Raw genomic sequence first — 22,100 nt, 5'->3', positions numbered from 1 at the left:
TTTGTCTATATTTACTGGAGAACTACCACATTTTGCACTTTCTTTGGGGAGACGTGGACTGTACATGCAAATTAGTGTTTGTATACTTTCCTAAGCTATTCCAGGTGAATTACTTTTTGACCAAGATAATAAATCAGTGGAAATACCATGAGATATTGAGAGTATAGGTTAAACAAATCAATCCTACACATTTTTATTGAGTTCCTATGTGCAAGGAGCTATGCTAGCTAGCTACTTCACAGAAAACAAAAGTAAGTCAGAAAAGAGTCTTGAAGCCTGAAGGAGTCAAGAAGAATGTCTTGTGCAGAAAGTTAAACCCATAATGTATAAAGTATAAACAAAATACCACAGTGTTCAAAGGAGGATGATACTATATGGGGTGGCGGGGGGGCCGGTGGCTGAAATCCCTTTCATTGATGTATATGAGATTCATTTAGCATCAGATTTCACTTGATCCCAAATTCCCTGGCTGTAAGATTTACATTAAGACTTGGGAGAGAATGCAATGCTATTACTCCTTAGTTACCTCTCTTCTGGGGAGCCATTGAGAATTCACTCGTCCTGACATACTTAGGAGACGTCAGCCTGGCTATTTTGTCCTAACGAAGTTAGAGCTAAAAGTTTGCGATGTGCCGCTTGTAGGGGAAGCTTTAATTCTGTGACATATTTTGGCTCAGGCCCAGATTGGCTGCCTGCCCTATAACCGTAAGAGCATCAACAATTAAGATTCATTGAGCTCTTTTCACCAGAAACTGCACTAACCGTTTTACGTGCATTATCTTACATAATCATCACAACAAGCACCTCTAAGGGGTAAGTTATATTATTATCCACAATTTGCATAAATTGAGACTTAGGTTAAGTAAATTTCCCAAGATCATTTAGCTAAAAAATGAGAACACAGATCTGTCTTACTTCCTGTAGCACAATTTAGAGCCTAGGGCCAGAACCAGATCTACTAGAATATCCCAAGAATAGAATATCTAGGTTCCTGAGAAAGTAATTATCCACCTACCGCCCCTCTGCTTTGGGGTTATTGTGACAGGAAACTGCAAGAGCTCAGAAATGAGTTACGGGTTTTTAATTGTAAAATATACATAACATAATATTTATCCTATTAACCATTTGTAAGTGTACAATTCATCAGCATTAAATACATTCACAATGTTGTGTAACCATCACTACTGTCTGTACCCAAAACTTTTTCATCATCCTCGACATAAAGTCTATACCCATTAAATAGTAACTCCCCATCCCCACCCCACTCCCACCCCCCGTCCCTAATCAAAAATGACTTATTGGCCTGATGTGGAGCAGGACCAGCTCTGTTTTCTGAATTTTGGTGCTGCTGCATCCTTTTACACATCACTTAAGACAAATAAGCTTTGGGGAAGATGGGGATCAGTGTGAAAGTAGGAGGGGAGGAACACCCCCCCTTTCATATTTACATGCAGGCCAGGATGTTTTCTATGTATTATCTCATGTAAAGGGACCAAAGCTGAGAGTCATTCCATATCCCTTGGGGAGATGTTTGCAGTTTTGGTTTCAATACTGGCTGGGGATTATGCAGGGAGGGAAAATAAACAATTATGCCATCCCTGAGTGCACACAAACACACAGCCAGGAGCCGACTGCACTGTGGGTAAAATGACTCCAAAATTGTGTGTAATGAGTAGGAAAAGATTAGAGACAGCTCTTGCTATGCTGAAAATTGACATTAGTGGAGGGGGGAAAAAAAAACTCTTTACTAGTCGGCCTAGGAGGTCTAATTCAAGCAGTAAAAATATAAATAAATAAATAAAAGCATGTCAAGATGGTATTGGTGCTTTTTTTCCAATGAGCTCTATCTGGCCGGAAGGCTATTCAGCATAATGCAAAATTAAATTATAAAAACTGGCTGAATATTTAGATGGAAGAGCCATTTGGAAGCAGTTTATTTAGACGAACCAGCAATGACCCACAACAGGGAGACATCAAGCGTGAAATTTACTAGAAATTAGCACCAGGGTCCCAGCCTCAGCATGAATAGCTTGATAGGATGCAAATCCCAGTGATATTAAGCTGCCTCACTGCTGGTGCTACAGGGTCACTCTCAGTTGGCTTTTCATGTTATACTTATTATTTTTTCCTGAGACAGGTTATAAATAACAATAAAAAACATTTATTGAAAACTTTAACTGGAATGAAAGTCTATTATAAAGTCTCTGATTACTTGGATGTTGAAATACAGTGTCAGCCGGCCATAATGAACTCATGAGAGACATTATGTGTATGCAGCTTGTGTATGCCTGATGTTTACCTTCAGCTTCTAACAGATAATCTCGCCTCAAGCCAGTAAGATCTGTTCCAGTTTTGAGAGAGCGGAGCACTGTGGAAACACCCTACCGCCCTGCTCCCTTGTTTGGTACATGCGGCTGCTGTGGTGTATCCGCATTGTGTAACAATGAAGGCTCCAGGCAGGGTTGGCGCCTGGGTGCTAAGAACAGGCTGGAAAGGCTATGTGCTCACCGTTCATGCAGATGTGCTTTGCTCAGAATGCTTAGAAAGCTGCAGGCTCCCCCCTCTCCGAGGAAGAACCTTTCAGTATTTTCCATTCCCATTGCGTTTCTCAGGGCCTGAGAATTGACAGTCAGCATATGCATAGCTTTACAGTTCCCTAGACTGATGTCTAGCCTAAACCCTTGGGGATCCCTCTTCCCCTGCTGCTCTTGGCTATGCTTTTGCTCTGTCTCTTAAATATGAAGGGATTTCAAACAAATGTGTGTCAGATTGTTGCCAAGCGCTTCAACCTGCCTTTCAGGAATGTGTGGTCTGGGGCAGCTGTGAATCAGTACAAGCATGTTGATTGTAGAATTTGTGTGTTTGTTTATATTTTAATAGCCTTTGTTGCTTTTGGAGTGTTTTGATGATTCGGATAGTGGGATGTTGATGTTCCAGGTTAGATGGAGGCATTGTTTTCAAGTCCCAAGCTTGTCAGCTTCAATGAAGCTTGATGCCCCTTTTCTACTCACAGTCTTGGGGCCTGAAGATAATTGTTTGGCAGTCGGATCCATGCCCTTCACAGAGCTGTACAGTACAAGTTCTGATATCTCTGAACATACCAGAAATCCAGGCAAAATTTAGAAACACTCATTTATTCAAGTCTCTTTTCTGGCTTTTATTTTACTGAGCCCTTGTATCAGATGCTGGAAAGCAGATTACTTCAGCCTCATGCTGTTTCCTCGCCTTAAGAGGGATGGGTTAAGAACGCAGTAGCAGAATGTGGACTTAAGAGACAAAAAGATCTGGGTTCAAAGTCTCAACTCTGCCACTTACTCACTTAAGCCTCAGTTTACTCACCTGTCACTTGGGTATGAGAAAAAGAAGAGTTTTCTGATGATTAAATGATTTATGTGTGTGTGTGTATGTGTGTGTGTGTGTGTATGTAATCATGCTCCCTCATATACAGTAAGCTAGCCATGAAAAGATGAAAGATGAAAGATGAAGATGAAAAGAGGGACCAAAGTCCATTTCACAAAAATAAAATGCACACATACTCAACTCTATCCCAAACAATTTGCTTATACTATGAAATCAAGTTTTGTTTTGTTTTGTTTTGTTTTAACTAAATACATGGAAGTACATTTTGAATAAAGTCCTCTCCTTTTTTGGGAGCTGGGTCTGTTCATCATAGTACAGAGCTGGATTTTGATGTAGACATGTCTTTAACAAACAGTGAGTGAAGAGGCTGCAAACGCTGTCATTTACCTCTTAACTTACTTTTTTTTCCACATAGAATGACTTTTTGGGTGCCATTTGCTGTTGTTTCCCTTTCTCCTTTTATCTCCACCTCCCATTTCTTCTCCGCACATGATACGGTTGAGAGCCACTCCTTCCTGTTACTCATTCTGAGACTGTACTCTTGGCAGCACTGAAAAATGTACTGCTAATTACACAATTATTTTATTATGTCGCACTGGTTGAAATATCCACTAAAGAATTAATTTAGTTAAAATAATTTGAACTGAGCAATTATTTTCATAACCACGGAATTAGCGTAAAGCGCTTAAAGTCCTTTATTCCCTGCTCTTCATACAGCAGTTGTGTAATTAGCAGTAAATTTTTTTGGTCTTTGCTTTCCTCCCAAAGGAATAAATGTCTTTGTTCTGATCGTATATACAGAGTGTGTGACCATTGACATTCTACATAGAGTAGGGAGTTTTTCCTGGGGCAACTTCTGAGTTTTTGGAATTCCTTCACAGACCAGCCAGCCAGGTTGGAGCAATGGAGAAAGGCATAGGCCTTGCAGAGAACTGCGCTCACCCGTGGTTTCTACAGAGAGCACCATTTTTACTTTGGAGAAGGTAGAGGTTTAATTTGCCAGTAACTGCAGTGAAAGCAATTTCTATTTGGTTTGCTCTTAAGGTCCTGAAAAATGCTTCTTTGCTTTGGGTTTCCAGATTGATTTATTCCAAATTGAGATCCTCTCTTTGTTAGGAAAGTTTGAACTCAGTTGAACCTGTTATTTGGTGTTTCAAAAGGATCCATTGTGGTTCCACTGCAATACTCATTAAACATCTGGAATCATAAACCTAAAACTTCAGCAGTGTTTAGACTTCAGTGAGCTAGGAAATGGGAAGAAGTCATAAATTATTGGGAAATAAATAACTGATCCTGCTTTCCAAGGACTGACTCTATTTATGCACCAAGGGTCCCTTTTCTTCAGGCTGCTCCTGACCTTGGGGGGATTACAAAGCGTACTCTTTATCAGAAGAAAGAGGTGGCTCCTCTTTTTATGTGGCTGTGTGATAGTTCCAATAAATACATATGCACTTAAATTTTTTTCTCATTGGTACCCTGATAAAATGCAGCTGATAAAGAATTAATTTTTTCTTTCTCGCTGTGTTCTTTACAAAGCATGCGTGTGCTCACTCATTTATTCAGCAGACACTTACTGAGCACTAACTATGTTCTAGGCACTGGACAGGACCCTGGGGATGCAAAGATGAAAGATGCAGTTTTTGAAGATAAAATTTTTGAAGGATGCATTTCCATTAGCTGTGCATTTTAAGGGCTTATCATATGCTAAGTATCATGAGAAGAATTGAAAAGAGCTTGAATAGTTCCTTCAGAAAACTTAATGTAGTGAGAGAGATCACATATTGACATGAAAAATACTCAACATTTGTAGAGCGAGTGTGAATTAATGTGGTGAAACCTGAGTACAGAAATTCAGGGAGGATGTAAAATGGATATGCAGTCCATAGGGCCTGCACCCTGAATCTGGTGAAAGGCAGTGCACTTCTGTCATGCTTTTGAAGATCCCCTGTAGTCTTAAATAGAATACAGATGGAGACACCAATTGCTTTAGTCTTCAGGGTGGCCAAACGGGACCTGGGGCGGCTGCACCCCCAGACCTGTCATCTCTGGCCATGAGCAGCCTTATTTCTCTGTGTGTCATGATGTGAACAGTGTTCGGAAGCACTGCTTCATGGTTTCTAATTTGTCTCATTCTCCACAGATATGTACGACCAAGTGCTGAAGTTTGGCGCTTACATCGTGGATGGCTTACGGGAGTGCTCGCAGCCTGTGATGGTTTACATTCCTCCACAGGCTGAGCTCCGGGGTGGCTCCTGGGTCGTGATTGACCCCACCATCAACCCGCGGCACATGGAGATGTATGCTGACCGAGAAAGCAGGTAGCGCTCCTTCCTCGTTTCCACTCGCTGCCTCTGGGGGATCCTCTAGCTGTTGGTTTCCTCCTGGAGAGTATTATAACCAAGGGACATTTATTTGAATCTGTGTATCCCCCAGAGGGCTCCAAGGTCAGAAAAATAGGCTTTCTAGAGAGCATCCGCCAGCATGAGAAGGGAACCAGGCTGGAGTCAGGCTTTCCCAGTGTGATCCCCACCCCAGATTCTTTTACCATGAAGTCCTTTATCCAGACACACTCAAACTCTGAGAGACCCTCTCCTGTATGTTGTTCAGATATAGCTATTCATCATCTCTTTCTTAGGTATGTGGCAGAGGGAGCTTAAAGCGAGGTGGAGCGGAAGGACTGAGTTGTTAGTCTGGAGTTCTGGAGGCTTCCTCAGGCCCTGCCGCTGACTAGTGAGGAACCTGGAGCGGTCCTCGCTCTCCCTGGGTTGCTCCTTCTTGTCTGTGGAACGACCTGGGTGGCCATCGAGGTGCACCACGGCACCTGCATTCTGTGGTTCCAACCAGAGCTTCTCCCCCACAGCGCAGTGCCTCACTCTGGCATTTGGGGAGGCCTGGAGAACACAGTGTTTGCAGCACAAAGAGAACTGCAAGAGAAAATCCCAAGCTTCTGTTAGGCATTGGCACCTGCAACACTTAAGTAAAACCGATCAAATCCAGCTTCCTTTCATAATCTGCTTTCAACCCTTTTGTAAATCTCACATCATATCTCCTTGACATTTTCCATGCCAGTTCCTACATCCAATCATTTTATTAGAGCACCTATGTCTCTCTTTTCCCAAAAATTTCAGCCTCTTATTTCAAAAACTGCTAAAGAGAGTCCAGTGGTTTTATTGTTAAATCACTAGGCTAGCGTTCTATACTTAGGGGCTTACTTTTAAATGCTAACTTAACTCCTGATCTGATATCAAATGGGAGACAGTTCCTCTGCAGACTTTAGAACAAGACTGTATGGTTTTAAATCCAGCTCTGTCACTTGTTAGCCCTGGACAAGTCTCCTAACATCCCGTACCTTAGTTTCCTCCTCTGTGAAATGGGGATAATAGTACCTTACCTCATAGTGGATATAGACTGGGCATGGGATTGTCATAAAGATTTTTACATTGACCTTAGAACAGTGCCATGCACAGAGTAAGCATTAGCTGTAATTTTTTTTTTTTTTTAATGTAGAAAGTTTTTTTTAAAAAAAAGGTGTTTAGGGTCAAGTTCCTGGTAATAGAACATCATTAGTATGCACTAGAAGTGACCCTGAAACCTGTGTCATTTCCATAGCAGCAGGGTGCCGTCCGTGTGTAGGACCAGTCAGCACCCCTCCACCCCCTCACTGCATGGCCTGAGTGATGGAGACTGTTCCTCTGCAGCTACATCAACTTTTTCTTTTTTTTTTTTTTCTGAAAAAATGTGATTCCTGTTACCCTTATCAGCTGTAGGTGGTGGAATCTGTATTCCTCTCCTTTTGAGATGGAAGTAGACTGATGTCATAATAAGAATTATTTTAATTGCTTTTTGCCAGGCCTTTCTCATACCCCACTTAGATTCTTCTCTGGTGCCTGCTTCTCTCCCTGGGGTTCCCTCTGTGAACCGTGGGTGGGCAAAACCATAATGAAGCTATTTCCTGGTCCACAGATTGTAACTGGCCTCATTCTGTTGTCTCCTTCCGTTAAAGTGCCTCTATTTCTGTTTTGTTTTGTTTCCTTTCCTTTCTCTGTGATCCAGGGGATCAGTTCTGGAGCCAGAAGGGACAGTAGAAATCAAATTCCGCAGAAAGGATCTGGTGAAAACCATGCGTCGGGTGGACCCCGTCTACATCCACTTGGCTGAGCGATTGGGTATGTCTGCTTGTCCTCCTGGCAAATCAATGAGCCGTTCAGCTGATTTGTAATGAGTGCATTCATAGGCCAGGGGAGGAGGCACTGAAGCATTTGATCAGATTCATGATCATCTTTATTTACTGTCCTCTCTATGGTAAGAACCCTAGTAGAATGAAATAGTGTGTGTAATAGGAGGGAAAGTGGGCCCTTAAAAAAGCAAAAGTCACCCGATTTTTTCTTCTGATATTTCCTTGTAGTTCAAACAGCCCATCTTTCTAGGCTTGTGGATGTCCTTGTAAAGAATGATTAGCTGGAAGTTGCTGTTGGGGGCAGGCTGATCAGGCAGAGAACATGCTAGGCTTAAGTATCCTGTTTCTGCTTGTCTCTCTGGACGAGCCTGCCTTGTTTCTGAAGAATCAGTGTCACAAGATGGAAAAGCTGGAGGCCTACCCAGGCGGCATCCCGGGGCCATCCTGAGCTGGAGAAATGGAAGTAAAGATTGTACACTGTGCACTTAAAACAGAGGCCGAGCAGCAGAATCCCTGGGAGCATTTGCACTCCATGCTTCCAGCCGTTACTGTGTCGCTCATTTGTTTCTGGAGCTTTTGGAAGGCGCTTGCAATCTGAACATTGGACTAAACTGTGGGAGCCCTGTGACAAGTCCAGAGTCTGAATGAGTTTCAGAGTCTCTTAAAACACTGATTTTCTGCCCAGGTCTCCCACTGAGCCCTTTGCTATGTTAGTAAAGATAATGGCTTAAGGGTCTTTTGTTTGTTGGTTTGGTTTGTTTTTGTTTTTTAAAGACAACAGGGAGATTGTCTTTAAAAGGTAGTGAAACTCAGTGAATGGAAGACATAAAAAAAGAGATGCTAGCTCATTTATGTTCCAAATAGTAAGTTAATTAATAAAGTACCATTTGTGAACTCTTTACATCCTCACCATTCAGAGACACAGAAACTTCTGAGTTTGCCTGCCCTCACCCTAGAGACCGCACGTCCTGGCATCAGAGCCCTGAGCCGTGCACAATGTTGCTTGCCATACACAGCGACTCGGGTTACCGTAAACCCTGTCTGTGTCCCATTGTTTGCCATTAGGAAACAGCCACCAATGACTCTACCCCACCGCAGCCTGATCCTTTTATAGGAAATGCACACATACAACAAGAAATTGGCAAAGTTGTTTCTAAAATCTATTGCCACCCAGAATTGTTGAGGTGGTTTTTTTCCCTCTTTCTTCTCCAAATAGGATAATTACTTCTGACCAACCCCATACACTTTAATTAAAGTAACTGCAGCTCAAGAGCAAGTTACTCACAACTGTACACAGAGAGAGCTCTAAAAGCTTCAGCCACTGATAAGCATCTCACTTAGATGGCTCATAATTGCTCCCGGCATCCAGCGATCGCCGCCATCGCCGTTTTTACCACTAATTCTGCACGAAGGCAGCAACGCCACAATTGCAGGACACAGCGAATTGCATAATTTTCTTTTTTCTCTTCTTTTTCTTCCTTTTTTTCTTTTTTCCTGATTTTCTTTCTGGCCAATTTAAAATTTGTCAAAGTCGGTCTCCTTCTGGATCACTGCCCTTTGATATTTCGCGCACTCCATTTGCCACAAACAAGCCGCAGGGCCGCAGTTCATGCTGACTCCAGCAGAGAGAGAGCTCCATTTATCTTACACTGCCTGCTGAATTCCTGCTCATTACCTGGGGGTTCACTGCCTCTTTTTAACCCCCCAATGGCTGTCATCATCCCTTCAGAGTAACTGGATGGTAGGAAGAGGGATCCTCTCTAACATCTGTTTGCAGAATAACTGGATGGTGAGGGGTGGGGGGCTGAAGCTTCTTCCTCTTGAAGGAAAGTGATATCGCTCCCACGTTCACCCAGCATCTTTTAACTTTTGAAACACGGAAAGGGGAAAGGGAGGAGATTCCCAAGGGACGGCCGTTTAATCATTTGTTACAAATCATCTCATTATCAATTTCCTATCCACATTGAAGAAAACCGTATTTATTTAACCTTGACCAAAATGGCACTAGAGGAAGAATCCTTAGTGGGCTAAATGTGAAGCAGGCGCTGGCCCAGGGCAGCTTGGGGCATGAGCAGGGGAGCTGGAGTAAAAATAACTACGTACAGGTCCTGGGTACGTTGCTTGCAGGTAAGTTGTTTAACTTCTGCAAACATCAGCTTCTTCATCTAGAGAGGGGGGGTAACGCTCCCACCTAGCCCGTGTGAGGATCAGATGAATGTGCTCTGTCTTTGAATCTGCAAAGCATTTTTCAAACATGGCGATTGGCATCGTTTCCTTTCCATCCTAATCAGTGGAAGAAGCAGATGCCATGTTTGTAATCGAGCATTTTCTGTGGCTTAGGCCCCCTTTGGGAGCGAGTGGTATAGGGAAGGAAATACGAAAGAAGCAGAAGCAGCAGTCTTGTCTCAGGTATTCTCAGTCAGTCAGGGAGACCATAGACGTCCAGGTGTGTTCGTGACAGAAGAGATCAGTGGGGATGTAACAGAAGAAACATTTGTGAACCTGGCTCCTTTTGGTTTCACATTGGCTTTTGGCTCCTTTCTCAGTGCCTAGAAGCAGACTGCCAAAATGCTTTTTCACAAAGTGGGTAAAAATGACCTCAGTTTCAGTTTTTCCAGACTGAGAGATCGAGGCAGAAGGAAGAGTTAAATAAGTCATCCAAGGTACAAAGTAAATGTACGCTAGTGCCCAGAAGGGAATTCTGGTTCCCTGTGTGCTACTTTTCTCAGGATTTCTTCAGATTTTTACCTCAGCTGAATACTAAGCCTGATCAAAAGTAAACAGGAGTTCTGGTTTTATAAATTTATTTATTTATTTATTTATTTTTGGCTGCTTTGGGTCTTTGATGCTGCGCGCGGGCTTTCTCTAGTTGCGGTGAGTGAGGGCTACTGTTCCTTGTGGTGTGCGGGCTTCTCATTGAGGTGGCTTCTCTTGTTGTGGAGCACGGGCTCTAGGCGCGTGGGCTTCAGTAGTTGTGGCACGTGGGCTCAGTTGTGGCTTGCCGGCTCTAGAACTCAGGCTCAGTAGTTGTGGCGCACAGTCTTAGTTGCTCCGCGGCCTGTGGGATCTTCCCGGTCCAGGGCTCGAATCCGTGTCCCCTGCATTGGCAGGTGGATTCTTAATCACTGCACCACCAGGGAAGTCCCTAAACGAGTTCTTTAAACAAGAGTGCTTTCCCTTTGTGATCTGAAGCCAACTCCACGGAGAGGAATCTGACATAGGAGGACGCCTGAGGAGTAGATGTTACCCTGTGTTCCCAGTCTCTTCCCAAATGGGCCTCTGCACGGGGGAGCGTGCCATCAGGTCACTTAGACAAACCAGTGCATGGTGATTGACTGTGCTCAAAATACTCTCTAAGGATAATGAGTAATATTTAACTTCTGAACAGCTAACGTCATCTCTTTCAGGATTCTTATTTTTTTTAAATGGCCTTTTGTCATTTTATATAGTTAGTTTGGGTAGAGGTGGTGAATTACTAGTTTACAGTTCTGTGATTATAACAGAGAGTATGAAAATAGTACATAGATTGGTCCCTGATAAAGGTAAAGGGAAGAATTACCCCAGCAAGAAATGTGATGTCAGACCAAATACCAGAGTCTTGCATTGCTGGACCAGTTCTGACCCTGGGTTCTCAGAACCGGGGCTTGGGAGAGTCAGTGCAGAGAGGAAAATGCCCTACCATTCTGGTTGCCTTAAGGAAATTAAATTCCTTCTTTGGAAACAGAGTGCAGCCCTCCAAGGCTTCCCTGTGTCTCTCTGATATCCTTTTACCTCCAGGACAGGGAGAGTGGCCTTAGAGCAGGACAGCGGCCTTAGAGTGGGACAGCCTTCCCAGCCTGGCCTCTTGATGCTGTGACGTGAGATCCTCTTCTGGATCCTCATCCTCCTCTTGTGTTCCGAGGGAAGTGACAAATCAATTTAGGTAGAGAGAGAACCCTCTGGCCCAAGTGTGAAGCCACTGTAAGCTCCCCGCCGTCCCTCTCCTCAGTACAAAGAGCACCTGGGCAAAGGAGCCGCTTGGTGGAACTTCATTCTGCTCCAGACACACGTCTTGGTCGTGGCCCTGTTCCCAGACAGCCGGGCAGCCTGCCATGCAGCGCGCTGGCCGTGCCCACGTGGCCGGAGCGCGTTCTGGGAGTGACGGTCTGACACGGGCAGCGGCGAGCACCACTGCTGGCCCCTGCGGCCCTAGCCCGCACCCCGCACCCCGCACCCCGCACGCCTCCCGGCCTGAGGCACCCTGGGCGTAGGTGGAGTATTGTGGCTGCGGGGGAGGATACATGTGTCTGTGGAAATCCTCAGGAATGCCTCACTCCCAAGCCTTCTCTTTAGCCAGCGGGATGACAGGAAATGGATGCTTCCTTGAGTTACGGGGACTCAAGGGTTAAGCTGCTTTTCTGGCGGAGGTGATCCAAGTTTCTGCGCTGTGTGTGCTTTTCTATCTCTTGTGCCCTCTTCAAGATGCTGTAAGCTGAAAAGAGCCCAGGTTGCTTATTTGAGGCAGAAAGCAGTGTCCTTACCTGGAAAGTTGATCATGGGAAAGAAAGAAGTCCTAATAGCCTGGGGAGTGGCCTCTGGCCCTCTCCCCTGTTGTACAGAGTGTCCTCCCTGGCACCAAGGCCCCCAAGCACTGGCTCCTTGGTAGGTAGGCTGCTGAGAAACAACGTAAGACTTTCTATCATGAAGGTAGAGATGATGGGCTCCTCCCTTAAGTTAGCAGCAGCTTAAAACCCACCTCGTCACGCCGATTCAGAAGCTCTTTGGCTTGATGCAATTTAGTGCAATAGTGACAACATTTTCTGGGAAGGAGAAGGGGTCGTCCTTTTGGTGTGATCTGTTAATCTGATTGTATTTATAGAAGCATCTGGGCTTGCCTCTTCCCAGGAAGGAGTGAGTCACAATTCCCTCAGGCTGGAGGGACCTGGCAGGCATTTTGTTAGACTGTACCTAAGCTTCTGCCTGCCTGAGGCTGTCATGAGAACTCGTCCGAGGGACCCTCTTCCCCACTTGGTCCCAGATGACCCAGATCCTTGTCCTTCCACCTGCCAGACTTAGGAAGAGCAGCTTAGAGAAAGAAAATAGTACAGACTGCCAGGCTTAATTGCCACTAGAATTCAGAGAATTCTGTGCTGTTTCCTGACTCTTTTGTGTGGGATGTTTGCACGGGGGCACAGGGGACAAGGCTGCAGGGGGAGTAACGTATCTAATATATTTTTTTATCCCCATTTGGAAATCTCTGGGTTTACGATAATGATTTTTAAAAATATGAACAGTAGAGCACTAACGCCATCGCAAGGAACCTCAGGGTTAAACATCCCTTGAGAGGATTGCTGTTAAAATCAATATGCATATACAGTTGTATTTAGATAGTTACGGCCCCCTTTGAAGAAAAGCAGATATATGAAAATGGAATTTAAAAAAAAAACTAGATACACTGGGAGAAATTATTCCCATTACAAAAGGATTATTTGCTTTACCAAAGGATTCACTGCAGGGTTCCTTCTAAATAGCTCCCTTAAGGCATTTAAAACAGAATCTGATTTCCGAAGTTTTTCAAGAATGCTTTTGTGTAAAGAAAGGCACACCTGTTATGGATACGGAAATAGTTTTGCAGGTTTTTTTTTTTTTCACCCTATCTTACTGTCTTTTAGAGAAATTTCTTTCAACATAGAAAATGTGGTTACATAGATCTTTGAAACAGCTACTTATGTTTGTACTTCTGAATCTTAATAAGATTCCAGTCTTTTTTATGCTGATTTTTCAATCTTAAGGTTGAGGAATGGGTATGTGTTCTCATATCTGAGATATTCAGGAGCCTAGTGGGGAGGGTGATCTAGTCCTTTTCTTTAGCATCGTAAGTATTTAACCAATCACAGCAAATTGCCTTCTTCTTCAGAGGAGGAGGAAGGGCACATAAAAGTTAAAATTGGGTTTAAATTTACATAGGCTTCTTGATAGAACTAAAAAAAAAAGTTAAGAATTAAAAGAACACACACTTTAATATCACATCCTTTTATTACAACATTTTTCCTGTTTGCCAGATTAGGATGGTTGTTACATTAATGAGAAACAGCTCAGAAAAGGAAAGAGGTTTCTGCAAGGTCACCTAGTGCCTTTGGCTGAGCAGAGAATTTTTAGCCTACCACTCTAATTTCTATTCTAAGCTTTGAAGGTCTCACCCTCCCCCCAAATCCTACTCCGTGGTCTGCTCATCCATACGGTAAGGCTGGCCACCTCCCGCCCTCCCCCAGGGTCAAGGCTGGGTAAAAGCACCTCCTGCCGCAGAAATCAGCCGTCTCCTCAAAAGCTTCTCTTCAGCTTTGACCCCATGGAGGAGAGATGTGGCTTTTCATTATGTCCCTGGCCCCTGGAACACCTGACAGGCTGCTGTCCTGTGGACACTTGCAGGTCAATTTAACTTGTTTCATTTAAAAAGCATGGACTCTGAAGCCAGACTGCCTAAGGCCAAATCACAGGTCCATCATTTCCTGGCTTTGTGGCCTTGGCCAAGTTACTTCGCTTTTTTTGTATGCCTCAGTTTCCCCATCGATAAGATCACAGCAATCTTTTAGGGTTGTCGTGAGGATGAAATGAGATGAAAAGTACTTAAACAGCACGAGTATCTGGTAACATCTCAGTAATGTTAGCTTTCATTTGATCAGACTAGTAATGCCTCTTCTTGCGTTTAACTCTTTAAACATTTTTAATTGTAAGGTTGGATTTTTAGGATTTCGTGGGGACTCTTTATTTTGGGAAGGAAGGAAGGGAGTGACCTACCTCTCTTTTCCCTTTTCCCAGTTCAGCCTTTTCCTAAAGTAGGATTCTAGAAAGAATGACTTTCCTCTCTGTAGCATATTCTTAAACACACTCACACATGCACACACACTGGCTTGCTTTCCTAAAAACCCTGAGGCCCTGCAATCTGGCTAGAAAAGAAAGAAAACCATTCCAAGATATTTAATTGTACAGGGAGCTTATAGGATTGATCGAGAGCTTAGCTTTTTACAATAGTCCAGTGAATAAGAAATGCTCCTGACAAACGATCAATGATAGGATAATCACTCTTTATCCCCCTCCTCATTCTTACCTTCTTTCTTTCAGGAGAGCAGGGTTCAGAAGTCAAAAATCTTTATAGACGCTGCTTTTAAATTAAGCAGAAAATAGACATTGACATATTTGTTAATCTCCCGTAAATCATTACTGGGGCTGGCTGCTTTGCTCTACAAGGAGAGGGGCCCTCAGTGTGCTACAGGAGGGTGTAAAACTAGCTTAAGAGCAGCCTTTGATTTTTAGAAAATAAAATGTAGAAAACCTTTTTTTCCCCCTTAAAACAAAGCACACAAAACTTTCTCTTTCTCTTGGGCATTTAAAAATACATACATTCTCTACTTCTGTCTTTTCCTTGCTTTGATGCTTTTTTGAGGTAGGTCTTGAACTGCAATCAGAGGCATCACCGAAGGAATCAGACAAGGCAGGCTTTGGGGGAATGTTCTGGGATCTTCCTAGTCTCACTCAGGAGGGCCAGAGTATTGTAGGTGTTTATTTTGGTATTCTTTCAGAGCTCTAGGATAGCTTGACTGGGTGGATGAGAATTTTGTTAGTCCAGGAATCAGCCTCCTCTGTCCCTCCAGCTGGGTAAAGCCACGGTCTTATTCCCCCAGTGCTCTGTTCCTAAGCGCAGAAGTCCCCCTGCTCTGCACGCAGGGCTGAGCTGTGCTCTCAACTCCTCCTAACACAGTGAACCAAACTCTCCAGCTAATTGCCCTTCTGTGGCCACTGCCAGGTCTCCTGCTTGGCCACTTTCAGTACCATTTAATGTAGAAGAACACAGGCTTCAGAGACAGCCAGACCCAAGTGTAAATCCTGACTTTTCTACTTAAGAGCTGGGTGTCATTGGGCAAGTCACTTTTACGTTTCAGAGCCTTGGTTTTCTCATTTGTGAAACAGAGACCCTGTCTGTAAGGTTGGGTTATTATAAAGATTAGAGATGATGTATCTGAAGCAACTTGGAAAGCGTTCAGCAACTCTGAGGTATTCCGCTTGGCAGCAGTGTTAGCAGCTGACCAGACCTGGGTCTGAACTGCGCGTGGTGACTTATGAGCTGTGTGATCCTAAAATCACGGAGTGCAGTGCCTGGCGCATAGGAAATGCTCAGTAAATGGTGTGTGTTGTATACGGGGCGCATATATGTATATATGTTGTTGACCCTGAGGGAGAACGTTGTGAGGGTCTGGAAGTCCCTATTCAGCCATATTCACGGTCCTGCTATCCCCCGCCCCCCAGCAGGGCTGTGATTTTACCTGATGATCTCGCAATGCCTCAGAGATATTGCGAGTTCACTTCCAGACCACCACAATAAAGTGAATATCGCAATAAAGCGAGTCTTTATGACTTTTTTGGTTTCCCAGTGCATAGAAAAGTTATGTTTACACTATAAGTGTGCAAGAGCATTATATCTGAAAAACAATGTACATATTCTAATTTAAAAATTCTTTAGTGCTAAAAAATGCTCACCATTATCTGAGCCTTCCGTGAATCATAATCTTTTTGCTGGTGGAGGGCCCTGCCTCGACGTTGGTGGCTGCTAACTGATCAGGGCCGTGGTCGCTGAAGGCTGGTGGGGGGGGGGGCGTGGCAATTTCTTAAAATAGGACACCAGTGAGGTTTGCTGCATCGATTGACTCTTCACAAACGATTTCTCTATAGTGTGCAGTCCTGCTTGATAGCATTGTTGGATTTCACCATAACAAATACAGTACAGGTATAACTCGCTTTACTGTGCTTTCAAACTTTTTCATTATTATTATATTTCTTATGGTGATCTGTGATCAGTGATCTTTGATGTTATGTTTTGATGTTTTTATACTTGTTTTGGCATTTCTTAGCAATATTCTCTAGGTATGCCTGTAACAGGAGGCGCTGCCCTAGAGACTTGCATACAGAATGGGAATTATTGGAGATGCCGTCTCGGTCTAGTCGTGGGGTGGGACTGAGGTGGAACCTCAGCTTTATCAGGCAGGAGTCTGCCATCCTCATTTAGCCTTTTCTGAAGTTAAAGGGATACTAGTACCGAAGCGCTTGTACACATAAGCCAGAAACACACACAACACAGTGTTCAAAAGCTTTGGGAGCCAAGCTGCTACATCCAGGTCCTGCCTCTGCCCCTTTCTAGCTTGGTGACCTTGGTAAGTTACATAAATTCTCAGTGCCTCAGCTTCCTCACCTGTAAGATGAGGAGAATAGGAATACCAACCTCATAAGGTTGTTGTAGGATTAAATGGGTTAATAGATGTAAAGCACTTAGAACAGTGCCCAGTGCCCTGTAAATAGTAGCTTTGATTACTGATTATATGCACTGGGGAGCCAGGATAAATTTTTTTTTTTAGTTGTACTTATTTTTTTAACTTTCCATTTGATATAATTTTACAGGAAAGTTACAGGAATGGTACAAGGAACTTCTGATGCCCTTTTCTCCAATTCACCTACTGTTAACCATCTTCTTCGACTTGCTTTACAATTTTCACATGCACAAGCTCCCTCGCTCACTCTTTCTGCACACATACGTGTTTTCTTTGAACCATGTGTGCTAATCTGTAGACATCACGATCCTTTATCTGTAAATATTCAGTGTGTGTTTCTAAGAACACAGACTTTCTTTTACATAAGCAAAATACATTTATTAAAATCAGAAGCTATAACATTGATACAATACTGCTGTCTAATCCATAATTCATATTAAAATTTTACCGGTTGTCCCAATAATGTCCTTTATAGCCTTTTTTTTTTTTTTTGGTCCATATCTGAGATCTTATCTCAGAGCACATGTTGCAATTTGTTGTCCAGTATTTTGTCTCTTTTAACCTGGAATAGTTCTTTAGCCTTTCTTTGTCTTTCATGATCTTGACATTTTTTGAAGAGTCCAAGCCACTTTTTGTAGCATTCCTCAATTTGAATCTTATATTTTCCATGGTTAGATTCAGATTATGCATTTTTGGCAGGAATACTGCAAAAGTGATGTCATGTCCTTCTCAGGATGTCGTTTTAGGAGGCACGTGATGTCAGCTTGTCCTGTTCTCGGTGCTGGTTAGCTCTGATTACTTGTTTTAAGGTTTTGTTCACTGGGTTAATCCACTGTAAAGTTGCCATCTTCACCTTTATAATTAGTAAGTAATTTGTAAGAAGCTACTTTTAAACTATGTAAATATCCTATTCCTCCTCAAAAGCTCACCCACTAGTTTTAGTATCTGTTGATAATTCTTGGCAGAATCAATGACTGTGATGGCTGTAAAATGGTGATTTTCTAATTCCATCATTCCTTCTCTATTAATTGTTAGTCTGGGGAGAGAGAGGGCTTTCCCTTCCCTTCTCCCCCATTTATTTATGTCAGGGTGACTCATGGGTTCTTATTTAATTCCATAAATATTCTATCCGATGCTCAAATTGTCGCAGATTTAGCTGGTCAGAACACCTTCACACTGGTTCCTGTGTCCTTTTAACATGTCCCAGTCAGTTTTTGAGTGCTTCTCCGCTTTTTGTGACAATACACTCTAGGCTGATCTTATATTTCTCCTGCCCCAGCCCCGGAATAAACCGTTTCTCCAAAGAGTCTTGGTTCCTTTTGTTGGAGGAGGAAAATGAAAATGTCAAGGGTGTTAGACCCGAGACCATCTCATTTCAGAAGAAGCTGGTCAGCTCTCCTCCCAGGAACTCTCCAGGCAGGTCCACCTAGAATGAACGGGCCTCCATCTCATCCCACAGTGTGGGGACCCACTGCTGTTTACCTGGTTTGGAAAGAAGGCTGCTGAGGGGTCAGGGGCCCAACGTGATGGGTCAGTGGTTGCCTCTGTGTGAGAGCCCAAGGAAAGATAGCCCTGTGCACTCTTCATCACAGTTTCAAAGTAGTGATGGGTTTTAAAAAAAAAAAAAGGTGGACTTGGGCATCCAAAAACCTCATGAGACTGAAGCTAGGTACTAGAGTTATACATGTGTTTGGGTATAATACGGCTCACTCAGCAGCCCAAGGCTGTTTATGGCATGTGATTCATAGTGGCATAAAAAGCAAGGCCCGTTCCAGACAGACATGCTTGAAATAGACCTTTCTCTTTTGCATCCCATCACCTGTGGTCATGTATTTATTTGTCAGCTTTGGTGACAAAGCACTTCAGGTTGTCCCCAACCCCAGGGGCTGTCACCTATTGCTCTTTCAGTTAGACTTACTCCTCCTTACTGGGCAGGCAGATAAATTCTCGGTATTGATTGCAAGTCCCATTCTGAGAGTAATTAGGAAGAAAAGCACAACGTAGCAGCGCCTCTCCTGGGACACTGTTGAGTGGGGGTGGGAGGCTGCTTGTTATAAGGAGTCCAAACTCTCATCTGTTGCGTAAGGGTGCCATGTGCTCATAAGCTGGGGGATCCAAATGGGGTTTGTGGACTGCCTTTCTCTTTTCCCTCCTCCTCTGCTTTTAGCCCAAGAACTAGAATGTCTTTGTCACTGTGGTCAGGGGTTGGCTCTGCCAGTAGCAGCCCAGGCAGGAGACTAGGAGGCTGGCTAATCCACCGAGCTGGCATGCGACACATGCCTCTGGCTCTAATTGGATCGGATTCTACTAATTTCAGGTTAAGAGTATGCAAACCTGAGATTAAAGCTGTGAAGTAAAGCAGCTTGCGAACTGAGGAGTCATCGGGTCCTGTCCAGCCGGGCAGGTGACGGTGTGGACGTGGGGAAGAAGAGCTGCTGGTCTGTGTGCGGAGGCGCAGGGCGTGCCGCCCCCCCCCCCCAGCGTGTCCCACACCCGGAGCGGTCCGGCCGCTCTCGTGCTGGTCAGCAGGGCACGGCATGGTGCCCTTCGTGGGGATGAGGGGCCCGCTGTCAGTCAGAGAGGTGGTGAGGGGCACGGGCTGGCACCCGCTCGGGGAGTGGGCCCCCCCAGAGTTGCTTTCATAGTTGTCAGCCCCACAGGGAAGGGAGGACACGGGAGCCCCGTGGCCAGGCAGGGACAGGTCTGGCATCTGGCAGAGTCCAGTTGTCAGCAGAGAGGTGGTGAAGACGCTGGAGAGCTGGGCCTCAGAGCTTCCCGTGACTGTGGCTGCCTCTGAGCAGAGTCCTGGCGCCCAGCCCGACGGTCTGTCCCCCCGGCCCGCCCAGCCCGACGGTCTGTCTCCCCGGCCCGCCCAGCCCGACGGTCTGTCTCCCCGCAGGCACCCCCGAGCTAAGCGCGGCCGAGCGGAAGGAGCTGGAGAGCAAGCTGAAGGAGCGGGAGGAATTCCTCCTTCCCATTTACCACCAGGTAGCCGTGCAGTTCGCTGACCTGCACGACACGCCGGGCCGGATGCAGGAGAAGGGTGTTATCAACGTAAGTACGGCGTCGCCGCTTCTCCTCACTTGTCAGAGACCCGCCACCAGCCCGTGTCTGTCTCGCGCCCATGGGCTCCCATGCAGGGAGCTGTCGGGGCTGCATTAAAACAGCGTGTGCAGATCAAACCGTGTTCAGCTCTTCTGGAGAGACTTTTCCCTTTTTCTGTACCCACTACCATCCTAAAACAGCTTATGAGTTAGGTTCCCGGGGACGACTCAGGAGGCAGGCTCCATTTTGCTGGTGAGAAACTGAGTCCCAGGCACTCCACTGGGGACAGCTGCCAGGGGGTCCTCAGGCTGTGTGTTACCCCAGTGTCAAGGTCCCAGCAGCGGCTAGCTCACACTTGACCTGCGTGCAAGCTGTCTGAACCGCCTGCTCAAAACCAGCCCCGCGCTCTCTGTTACCCGGGAGTCTGAGCCCTGCACCCCTGAACATCTCAGCTCCGTGTGGGCCGAGTGATGGCCAGGCCCCTCCCCGTGCCGTGCTGCGGTCGGTGGGGCGTGGGGCTGCGCTCCGAACTGGGCAGCCGTCTGCAGGGGCTGGGAGCTCGCGGCCACTCTTGAGTCTCTGAGGGGCTCGCTGGAGGGTAGGGTTTGTGCCCGTGGAGTCCCCTCTGGGCACCGAGCTGGGGCGACTAAGCTTACTGTTGTCTGGGTGCAGGACATCCTGGATTGGAAGACATCCCGCACCTTCTTCTACTGGAGGCTGAGGCGTCTCTTGCTGGAGGACCTGGTCAAGAAGAAAATCCACAACGCCAACCCCGAGCTGACCGACGGCCAGATCCAGGCCATGTTAAGGCGCTGGTTTGTGGAAGTGGAAGGGACAGTGAAGGTAGGTGGGCCCCCTTGGAGGAGCCTTCACGTTCTGCTCCTCACCGCCCCCCGCCAGCCCCTGGCACCGCAAGGCTTGTTGTCTAAGAATCCCCGGGCCTCGGGAGTGGAAGGGAGATGTGGGCCTCGGCCTGTGTCCTCCCCACAGTAATATGTCCTGACGGCTTGTGAGAGGAGGTGGTAGGGTGTTCTTTGCAGCTCAGTCATTCATTCAACAAACCTTTCTGAATGCTTCCTGTACACCAGACCGTGAAGGAGGCAGGCATATGCTCCTGTCCTCGCAGAGCTCACCACCAGGGCAGGGAGACAGGTTCGTCAAGGGGTCGCATACAACAGTGAGGCCAACGTCAAACATGGCAAACCCAGGGCATCGTAGAGCACAGAGAAGGGCTACCTGACCCGCTGTGTGGGAAGGGAGGGCAGAGTCTGGGAAGACTTCTAGAAGTAATGTCTCAGCAGAGACCTGAAAACAAAGTAGGAATGAACCAGAGGAAAAGGCTGGATTAAGAGACAGGAGGAACGTTCCAGGCAGAAGGAACCGCATGCTCCAAGCCTGACAGCAAGAGCACCGTGCACCCGAGGCACTGCAGGAATTTCAGGACGGCTCAGAGCCCGGGATGGCGTAGGGCCAGGGGAGCCACGTGGAGGGGCTGGGAGTTTGTCCCGAGGCCTGGGAAGCCACTGAGAATTTGAAGCGGCAGAGGGACATACTGTGATGCGTGTTGTAGAGAGACCGCTCGGGGGGCTGCGTGGAGGGCGGCGCTGAGGGGGCACGAGCAGGAGCCTAACAGGAGGGGATGGTGATTCAGGCGGCAGACGCTGTGACTCCAGCTGAAGGTCTTCTGATTGCAAATCCGAGCTGGAAGGAGATGTCCACCCTGTAGGGAACTACGGATCTGGCATCTCCTGGGAGTGATCTCACAGGGAAGGCACACACCTTGGAGCAGTGCCCGCTGAGATGGTGTCGCTCGTGCTCCTGCCCCGGGGCTGAGGCTGGGACGGGTCTGAGGCCGGGACAGCCAGGCACCAGCATTTGCTTCTGGAATCCTGGGCTACACGAGACAGTCCATGGGAGGATGGGAAGAAAAAGTTGGGACTTTTATTTCTATTTATTTTTACTAAGAAAAAGAAAGAAATCAACCTTTATTCATAGTTAGTATCGGGATTAAATCATATACATCATATATACATTTTAGCAGAATATGGGTAGTATGTGCTGGAAATACACTTGTCTCATTTCCTGATAGCTATGTGATCGAAAACAGGTGGTGACTGCCGGCTTAGAGAACTGCTGGAGGGCCGGATGGAGGGCACACCCGCCTCCTCCTGGGAAGTGTTGCTTGAGGTCTCTGCTGACTGTTCCCGGGAAGGAACCCC

The 22,100-nt window shown here is 45.8% G+C and overlaps 1 protein-coding gene across 6 annotated transcripts in view; it reads left to right on the top strand.

Annotated features, from left to right (window-relative positions):
• The window catches only part of ACACA (acetyl-CoA carboxylase alpha), a 266,475-nt gene that overhangs the window by 234,548 nt on the left and 9,827 nt on the right, over window positions 1-22,100 (top strand). For all 6 annotated transcript variants that reach the window (XM_059908198.1, XM_059908197.1, XM_059908199.1 and 3 more), the window contains 4 exons: window positions 5,501-5,678; window positions 7,414-7,526; window positions 19,736-19,890; window positions 20,554-20,724. In XM_059908198.1, coding sequence (XP_059764181.1) covers window positions 5,501-5,678; window positions 7,414-7,526; window positions 19,736-19,890; window positions 20,554-20,724 — 617 coding nt within the window. The remainder of the gene's footprint in view (window positions 1-5,500; window positions 5,679-7,413; window positions 7,527-19,735; window positions 19,891-20,553; window positions 20,725-22,100) is intronic.

This window comes from Balaenoptera ricei, chromosome 20 (genome assembly GCF_028023285.1).
Source record: "Balaenoptera ricei isolate mBalRic1 chromosome 20, mBalRic1.hap2, whole genome shotgun sequence".
Lineage (NCBI taxonomy): Eukaryota > Metazoa > Chordata > Mammalia > Artiodactyla > Balaenopteridae > Balaenoptera > Balaenoptera ricei.
Note: the sequence above shows the minus strand (reverse complement) of the source record. Positions and strands in the feature narration are given on the sequence as shown.